Below are 10,224 nucleotides of genomic sequence, written 5' to 3'. Positions count from 1 at the left end.
AGGGACATCTTGCTTGGGTAATCCCACTATTTAATTATGGATTGGTAGTTAAACTCGAAAAAGTAGATAATCTAGTTATAAGTGAATCAATTATAGGTAATCTAAATATTACGAGCAATAGAAAAGCCATATCAAGACAGCCAAAGCCATCGAACCATTTTGCTTAAGCTAAAGAAAACTCAAATACGAATTAAACTTCACATCATTTTATTTTTCCAATCGTATTTGTGCATAAAAATAGGTATGAATAGTCTTTAACAGTATTAGGTACGTAAACCTCAACCGCCTTATATTTTAAATGAATTCAGCTAAATCGAAATACTTAAGCCTCAGTCAACTTAAGTTATATATATGAATATAATTTCTTTTTTTTTATTTCTTATACAAAGAATTATTAAAATTTTCGAAACTTGACCAAAAAATTTTATTTACAGAAGTTACACTAAAACGATATAATTCTACCAACTTAAACTAAGCGCAAGATAACAATTTCTACATATGTACATACAAAAATATATTTCAAATATATTATTGTATCATATCTTCTTTAGTTGGCAAGCTTCGCCTAAACAAAGCGTGTACTAAACTAATGTAACAAGTTTTGTTTTTATAGAAAAATACTTAGATCCTAAAAAACAGGCAAACATAACCTCATGACATAGGCGACGCAAAACGGTGCTTCCACACCCAGTTTTCAGTCCATTGGCTGCTTAAAATCGAACTTCATGACGGTTGATTTTTTCAAATATCTCAGGTGTGAGCACTTCATAGCGTCCTTTAGGCGTTTGATAGTAAATCGTATCCTTTATCTTGTTTGGATCGAAGCCTTCCTTCTGCAAATCGACTTTGCGCAACTTAAACGTACCGGTCATATCGATTTTGGTTAGGAAGCGCAGAAATTGAGGTCGCGCATAGGCAGGCAATACCTTCGCCAACTTGTCAGCGAATAATTCCAAATCCACATCATGATTGGGATCGTAAATAGCAGCCATGCCGGCACGCCCTTCTGTGTGTGGTATGGACACACCATAGACAACAGTATCCTTATAGCCTGCGACATTGCTAACCTGAGCCTCCACCTCGCTGGTCGACACATTCTCTCCCTTCCAACGGAATGTATCACCCGTGCGATCCTTAAAGAACAAGTAACCACGCTCATCGGCAACCAATAGATCGCCTGAGAGGAAAGCCATGTCACCTTTGCGGAAAACATCACAAACTATTTTCTTCGCCGATGCTTTTTCGTCTACATAGCCGAGGAATTCGCGTGCCGAATTGCCCTTAACAATTTTGCCGATAAAAACGCCAGGTTCGTTAGGTTTACACAGTTGGCACAGCCCGTCGGGACCGCGTATGGGTTCACCAGTATCGGAATCGGCGCGTAAGATCGATATAGGATATACTTGTGGTAGGATACGTGAGACAAAGCCAATCGCACCAACAGTGCTGTCGTTATTCATAATATTTGCATTGCCTTCAGTAGCGCCATAGAATTCACCCACCTTGGGAATATTGAAACGTTCGACGAATTGAGGCCAAATTTGTGGACGCAAACCGTTGCCGAAAATGAGACGCACCTGATGTGCACGATCGTTCGGCGATGGTGGAGTAGCAAGTATATAGCGCGCCATCTCACCGATGTACTGACCGACCTGTAAAGGGTGGGTGGAAGCAAAGAAATTGTGTAGCGTGCAAAAATAAACGGTTGGATAAGTCAGCACTTACAGTGGCTTCGAATTTGACACAGTCAGCAAAATATCCTGAGGCCGAGAACTTCTTGCGTATAGCAACGGTGGAGCCAAACAAAAGCGACTGACCCATGCTCATGATACCACCGGCTGTATGGTAGAGTGGCAGAGGTGTATAAAATACGTCCTCTTGACGGAAGCCCATTGTGTAGTTAATGCCAGCCGCAATGAAGAGGTAGCTGAAAAGTAGTGAATCTAATAAATTAAGTAGGTAGAAAAAGTAAGCTGTACACTCATTAAGCATACCGCGCGTGTGAGATCACTGCCGCCTTGGGCAAACCTGTCGTACCCGACGTGTAAATGTAGACGAGACGGTCATGATGGTTGGCACGCTCCGCCGTTGCAGCTACCTTGCGCTTTTCAGCTGTCTCCAGCAAAGTAGTCATATCCTTCGCGGATTCGATCACTTTCTTATTGGCTTCATCGTTAAATTGATAGAGTGTCACATGGGATGGCATATCTTTGAATACTTCCTCCATGGCGGCGGTAAAACCTTCACCGAAAATCAATGACTTGCAATGCGCTACGTTGATGCTATGCAAGAGTGATGGACCACGTTGGTTGGTATTGATTAGTGGTGTGATTACGCCAATTTTCGACAGACCCAACCAAATACCAACGAATTCGGCACGATTCTCTAACAATAAGCCGACAACATCGCCTTTACGGAAGCCTTGTGCATGAAATAGATTCGCTACACGGTTGGAAAACTCATCCAACTGGCGGAAAGTCCACTTCTGTGTGTCGCTGATGATTGCATTCTTATTTGGATTCTGTTTGACCTGCATCTGGAAGATGTCCGCAATGGTGAGATTCTCACGTTCATATTTCTTGGTAAGGCGTAAGAGTTTGAGATAGGCCCAGAGGGCGCTGAAAATGGAGAAGAGGAGGAGGGATTGAGTTAAGTGAAATTTTGAAATTAATTTACAGTCTGTGTCAGAAGAAAAGAACCGGGTTTTTTCTTGTAACTTCAAGATATATTTCGGTCTGCTTTTTGTTGCGTAATAGTCCCTACCCTACATATCCTACTTTACCACATTATCAAACCAACTGCTCTCGGAAAAACACATTCAGAAACGCAAGGCTTGGGCTACCGAGAACATGAAACGCGATTGGAGTAAGGTTGTTTTCTCGGATGAAGCAACTTTCTGGGCTTGGGTTCCACTTAAGCAAGCTTAGTCCACGAGCCATACCAAAATCATACAGCGCACTGTTAAACACCCGGTGAAAGTGAATGTTTGCGGTTGCTTCTCCGAGCGCGGTTTCTGATGTTTGGAACTCTTCACCCCAAATTTGAACGCCGAAAAAATGTTCGAAATTTACAATCGCTGACTTTTGAAGTCGGTGAAAAATATGTATTCAGGAAGAAAGAATGATTGTGTGATAATGACCCAAAACACCAAAGTCGATACAGTAATGGACTGGCCTTCCCAGTCTCCAGACGCCAAACTCCTTCAAAATGTGTGGGGAATTATGAAAACGCATCTTGCCGGAAAGCCAGTCCACAATTTAAAGCAACTCGTGCGTCAATCTCGCAAAATCTGATACTCTTTGTCGACGAGCTACGCAAAAAAGCTGGTTCACAGCATGCCGAGAAGATGCCAGGCCGGCCATACTCGACAACAATGGAGACTACACGTCTTATTAAGTAATTGCGACTCATATATACTTTCATGTAAAAGAAATTTTAAATATAAGCATATCTTTTATACTTCATGAATAATCGCGGTTCCTTTTTTCTGACACAGACTGAAAATGCATAACTGAAATGTTTTATGTGCGGTGTACGTGGTGGGTAAGTATGAATATTTATTTTTAGATTGCTATTAGTTTTATTTATTTATATATTTTTTTATTTGTATTTTTTTTTTTCTTTTTTAATTTTTTTTTCAAGTGTGCTGCGAGATATAACTAAATACGGTAGCATGAACAAATATAAAAAAACATAAGATTCGTAAACATTCCTCGCCTTGGGGTCTTAAAATGTGTACTGCACTTAATCTTCGCCGATAAGCATTTCCTTCAGTAAAAACAAAGCATAATCTTAAACCGGCTAATCACTCAGTAAATTGATTGATTGCATTAGGCGATCTGAAAACACGCATTCCATAACCATAAATTTTTATGTAGATGATGTCTTCTTTGTTTTGGTTTGATTGCTTAGTTCGAAATTAATGCTTCTCAAATGTGGTCTGATCATTGAACTTTAAACTGCATTGACCCAAGTGGACTTCTTGCATGCCCGCCTAAGCAAATACACAAAAGCACTTGTAATGTTCCCATGATAAGATTATTGCCACTGAGGTAAATAATGAGTACAGTCGAATAAACAAAACTGATTGAATTGCTATATTTTGAGCAAACACATCTTGCACAGGGTGTGTTTTTATCAGCGGTTGTTTCCTGCTCGATAGATTGCACGAAAGGCTTTATGCAAAGCTGGGGGATTTTGCAAATTCCAAGTGAGTGCCCAGAGGCGAGGAAACGCCGCACTGCTAAAATCAACCCAGCTGAAGGCAACTGCGCCAAAAAAAAAGCTTGACACGACCTGCCAGCAAGAGTAAAGTACTTAAAAACTCGAGAGCAATGAATTCTTCACCACTAGCTGCGCAGAAAACCAGTTTAAATTCCACGAAACCTGGTGTTAGCTGTACTACCATCGTCAAGGGTTTAAGACTAGCTGTTCTACTCAAATCTTTCCCCAACACAAATATTCTCACGGGAGGAGAAGCGGAGTGTTGAGGAACTCCTCGTAGAGGTGTTGCAAATCCGAATTTAAATTCGAAGGGATACATTTTCTGCCAAGCTAGTCGATATTGCAACAGAGGAAGCTGCCAACTGGTTGCGTGAAACGACGCCAAAACTGAACGGCTGGTAATGCCCAAATTTAGGCACATGTGGCGGGGGCAATATACCGGGTGTGCACCTAATGACTGCATAACTACCCGCAGCGTTCAGACAAAGAAGATTCTGGACTTCATCATCACCCGGAACAGATGTCTGTGTACACACCTGTGGAGTGTAATCAGCAGCAAGGAGCTGAAAACTGGAAAACTTTTATTAGTTGACATCGACTAATCAATTAATCAAGGAGATCAACTGTAGGATATCCTACATTTTCGTCACGACTCCTGTCCACTTACACAATGGACGCGGTAATAGAGAAGCTGTGACTGAAGCGACCTCGGCGGTAAAACCACCCGCAGAACATGCGGAAGGGTCAGCTATAGAAACAGGCAGCAATCAAGACGTGTTAAATACCGTTCCCACGACAGCCAGTTCTATGTTACCGTAACCACCCGGTTCTATATACGACCAGAGAGACTCTCTTTTCAGCAGCATTCCCCGTACATGTATGGGGAATGTTTATGCTGCTACAACAACAAGCAAACATTTTTAACTTTCCCATTAGGCGACTAATTTTGCGCCGTATGAAGAAGGTGTCGTAGGCGTGTCTACAGGACGGAAATGGTTTGCAAAGTTCAAAAATGGAATCTTCGACGTCGATGACACGTCCCACAGTGAAAGGCCTTCTGAATTCGATGAAGAACGGTCGACAAACCAGTCGTGAATTGGGGAAAAAAATGAACTGCGATCATAAAACGATTCTCAATCACCTTCATTCAATAGGATTCACATAAAAAGTAGCCTTCAAATTGCTTCTCAGTATCTCGCCCGCCATCGAGCAACAGCGCGTTTTTTACCGAATCGTCACGGGAGATGAGAAATGGTGTTTATACGTCATTATGAAGCAAAGAAAGGAGTGGGTGGCTCTTGAAGATACGCCCAACTCGAGAGTCAAGTCGGATCTTCATCCAAAGAAGTTAAGCTGATATGTGTTTGGTGGGACTGGGATGGCATGATGCACTGGGAAATGCTCAAAATGAATGTCACGGCCAACAAGGAGCTCTACACCGCATGAATGAGGATATTCCACTGAAAATACCTGATCGACATGGTCAAACCATACTCCTTCACTACAGTGCCAGACTCCATATTGCACAAGTCATCAAAGCCGCACACCAAGAGCTCGAATGAGAGGTCCTTCAGCATCCGGCGTATTCTCTGGACCTTACACCGACCGATTATCATATTTTCCGCTCCCTGTCAACCCATATGAAGGGCTTTACCCTCGATAATAAAGAAGCCCTTAAAAACTGGCGCAACAATTTCTTTGACACCAGACCAGGCTACGAGTATTTGTGGCGGAACGGCATCAACAAATTGCACGAGAGGTGGGAAGAGGTTGTAAACAACAACGGCAAATATATAATTGATTAGCTCATCGATTAGATTAGATTTGTGGGGGGTTGTACAAGTCCAAGCACTTAGTCAGGAGACCATTGTACTACATCCGTATAGATTTCAGTAGAAAGAATAGAGAGATAGGAAAGATAAAATGTGGGTGGTAAGACAGAAAAATTAGTTTCAAGACACTCTTCCACAAATCGCTTGGATTCATTGATGAGTCAGAGAAAATGCTCTGCAGTGTCGTTATCCTCAAGACAGGATAGGCATATCGGGTAGCTCCTCATGGCAGCCATATGCTGACCACAGGCGTTGTGCCCTGTGATTACACCCACCAGTACTCTCAGGTCCTTTCTGCTGAGTTTTAGGCGAAAGGTCGCTATTTTCCTGTTTAGTTCTTTCACAAAGCACTTGGCTACTCTGCACGAGTTCAACCTAGACCAACGTCCTCTATGGGTAGACCTCATAAAGTCGTCAATCCTCAGTTGAATCGATGCAGAATTGACCCCTAGAAAGGATTCAGGGCCTAGTGGCATACTTACAGAGCCTTCATTAGCCAGTTTATCAGCTAACTCGTTCCCTGTAATACCACAAAGTCCAGGCTAACTTTGCTGTGTTTTGCAACCCTGTTCAGTTTTGTCTTTCACCGACTAACTTCGAAGAGCAGCGTGAGTTGCAAGGGCTTTCAGTAGAACTTGACTGTCACTACAAATTCCAATACTGCTACTCCACCACTTTTTCTCAATTAGCCAGTATGCCATGTTCAAGATGGCATAGACTTCCGTAGTTTATTGATATAATTAATGCTTTTTGTTTAAATAAAGATCTTCGGTAAAAGCGCTACGAACTTATTCGCCAACCCAATATTTATTTTTACTTTATTCTCTTTTATTGTAGAATTATTTTATGGGACCATTCTGAATTTACTTGACCATACAGTTTTATGCCACTTTTCAAAAGCAGTTTGTCAATGTCACATTAGTAATAGAACTCAGTATTCTCCCCCAATATGCCACGCGCAAGTATGCTAGGCTACGACTATCGACGACGCACAACATGCATACTTACGCACATACTTATACACACACGCGAATGCATTTACAAGTGGCTCATATGCAACGCTTTCTGATTACATCCAGCGTACGGAATTGTACCGCATGTGTATAGACGAGTATATCTAAGTATGTACATATCTGCACATAACTACATTAATTACACTCGCCTGTGATATATAGTAGGTCAATGACTGCCCCGCGTAAAAGTGAATGTTTTAAAAAGTGCGCTCATTAATAAATTTAATGGGAGAGACTCTTAGAAGACTACTACACTTGCGAGCAAAGCGATAGAGCTACGTATAAGTTTAAAATAAAAATGCATTTGTATTAGAGAAATAGAGTACACACATTAAATAATAGGGGAAAAAATACAACTGTAATCAAATTGAAAGGTTACTTTTCAATTAAACCTTGCGGGCAATTTGATTCTGAAAAATATTTCTTTATATACATATGTACATATATTAGATGGGGGTTCATTCCACTTAATTGCTACTGTATTCAATTTTAAATGCTAATTCCAATAAAAATGCAAAATAAGCATGTTTTTTGTTGAAATGTTCCTTGTCATCTCAAGCACTCAGACTCTCGCTCTCGAGAAATTCTATTGATTTATAAGCTACTAAGCTCTTACGGGAAGACCAAAGTTCTTTAAGTGGACGGAAAAAGTCTGGTGTTACATAATCATTAATTCTTCTTTTGATTGGCGCGTTAACCGCCTAAGCGACTTTCGCCAAAACCGATTTAACAAAGCGCGCGCTAGTCGTTTCTCTCTCGTGCCAACAGGCCAGTTGGATACACCAAGTGAAGCCAACTCCTTCTTGACCTGACCTTTCCAACGCAGAGGCGGCCTTCCTCTGTTACCACCAGCTGGTATCGCATCGTGTACTTGCAGAGCCGGAGCATTTGTATCCAAAGGTGGTGGTCATGAAGGTTGTTGCCTGAGAGACACAGCCCAGACACAATCAGCACAAAATATGCCATTTTGATACACCACTTATAGAATCACTACTTTTTATCAGTCAAACCATCTTGATTTGACTCTGAAACTGCCTACAAGGTGAAGTCCAAAATAAACAGACTGGCGTCATAAAATGTTTTTGATGGCGCCATCTTTTTAATGAGTTAGTGCGTTGGAAGTTACATCCCTTGCTGACTTCCAGTGAAAGCTTGGTGACATTCGGTTCAGTGGAAGCGAAGTTATTGCTTCTAAAGTGTCAGTATGTTTGTACTATCGGTACAAAAATGGGTTTCGAACCAAGAGCTAATATCAAATTTTGTTTTAAAATCGGTAAAACGTTTACCGAAACATTTGAATTGATAAAAACAGTTTATGGCGATGATTGTTTATCTCGTGCCAGAGTTCGAGAGTGGTTTACACGTTTCAGAGGTGGTTGTGAGGACATAAATGACAATGAACATACGGGCCGCCCAAAATCAGTGATCACCGAAAACTCCATCGAAATTGTTCGTAAATTAATCAAAAGTAAACCGAAATCATCATTGAAATTCAAGGAATTGGAGTTGAATATCTCTAAAACATCGATTTATCGTATTTTAACTAATCATTTGCACTTACGAAAGCTATGTGCCCGCTTCATTCCGCACAAGTTAACTGAGGACCAAAAATTGCTCAGAATTCAACATTCGAAAGACCTCATTAAAGAGGCAAACAAAAAAGATAACCTCCTTTACAACATTGTAACTGGTGATGAAGCGTAGTGTTTCCAACATGAACCTGAAACTCAATCAAAGTGCCGAATGGAAGGCCTTAGATGAGCCACCACCCTTTCCATTGTCTAACGATTTTTGAATTAGTTGTACGTGACTGAGATGGCAACTTGACTATCTGAAAGAATACATACTTCCTATAGTTGTTGTGGGTGGTTTCTAATTATCCTTCAAGCTTTCCTTATCCCCTTATTCAAGTTTATTCTTTATTTCTGCTTGAAAGATACTATTCCAATTCCCCAGACGAAAAGACTTGGAAGTTTCGAGGTCTTTCGAATATACAAAGGCGAGCTCTCACGTATTGGCACACAAACACAATAGAGTTCCTGAGCACTTAAAAGTCCGAATGAATAGGTCATCCGCCGTACAGTCCTGATTTGGCACCTAAAGATTTCCTTTTGTTCCCGAACATCAAAAATAAAATGCGAGGTCAACATTTTTCAACGCCTGCAGAAGCATTTGAAGTTTTTAAGCAATTCGTTTTGGAGGTATCCACTTCTGAGTAGTAAAAGTGCTTTGAAAATTAAATCAGGCGAATACAGAAGTACTACAATATATATTGACTTCCAAGCAGAATATTTTGGAAAATAATAAAGCCACCAAGCCACCAAGATTTTCGTCATGAAAAAACTGCTCAAAAACCATATGCAGTTCGGAGTCGCCTTAAAACTGTAGGGCCCTCGATTTGTGGGAAAGCATCAAGACGCGCACCACAAATCTCTTATAAGGACGAATAAGCGCAAAATTAGTCATTCAATTTGGTTTTTGAATATATTAACTTTTTTACTAAAAAATATTCTGAATAAAGATGTTAACATACATTCTGTCAAAAAAATATCGGGAATTGTTAATTTAAAAAGCGCCGTTAAACATATATCTAATTTTTTTTTGCTGGAGTCTTGGTACAACTGTCCTCTGTAGTGTCGCAGAGTTTGAGCGTGATATGTCAATTAGCTTGTTTTTGGCATTTAATAATATCAGTCAACCGCAGGTGTGCTCTGCGATTTTCACTATGGATAAAAATATCGAACAAAGAAATTATGCGGCGAATCGTTGAAAATGTTGCAGAAAACCTATTGGGCGAGTGTGCTTTATGAAAAACTCGAAAACCACGGGTCTACGAGTGGTAAAAGGCTTTTGCAAAGGGCCGAAAAGTCGTGGAAGATTTGCCCGTTTTCCTCGCCCATCAACAGATGAAAACGTCGACAAAGAAGTCAAGGAAATGATACTGGAAACCCATCATTTAAGTTCCAGGGAGATAGCTCGTGACCTTAGCGTGTCTCACGAATCAATTCGCAACATTTTACACCATCAACTAGGCATGAGACGCGTAGCTGCCCGACTCGTTCCAAGAGAGTTGAATTTCTTTCAAAAAATTCATCTGAAGAAGGTGGCGGAAGACATGCTTGAGCAAGTGAATTTGGACCCAACGTTTACCCAGC

General features: G+C 40.8%; 1 protein-coding gene across 4 annotated transcripts in view; it reads right to left on the bottom strand.

Moving 5' to 3' along the window:
* Window positions 1–190: 190 nt before the first annotated feature.
* LOC128864224 (long-chain fatty acid transport protein 4-like) overlaps window positions 191–10,224 on the bottom strand; it is a 105,978-nt gene continuing 95,944 nt past the window's right edge. For all 4 annotated transcript variants that reach the window (XM_054103786.1, XM_054103789.1, XM_054103787.1 and 1 more), the window contains 3 exons: window positions 1,995–2,618; window positions 1,726–1,927; window positions 191–1,652 (listed from right to left, as the gene is read on the bottom strand). In XM_054103786.1, the coding sequence (XP_053959761.1) occupies window positions 711–1,652; window positions 1,726–1,927; window positions 1,995–2,536 (1,686 nt within the window). In that variant the 5' untranslated portion in view covers window positions 2,537–2,618 and the 3' untranslated portion in view covers window positions 191–710. The remainder of the gene's footprint in view (window positions 1,653–1,725; window positions 1,928–1,994; window positions 2,619–10,224) is intronic.

Source organism: Anastrepha ludens, chromosome 5 (genome assembly GCF_028408465.1).
Source record: "Anastrepha ludens isolate Willacy chromosome 5, idAnaLude1.1, whole genome shotgun sequence".
NCBI lineage: Eukaryota > Metazoa > Arthropoda > Insecta > Diptera > Tephritidae > Anastrepha > Anastrepha ludens.
The sequence above is the reverse complement of the archived record's forward strand: the minus strand, read 5'-3'. Positions and strand labels throughout refer to the sequence as shown.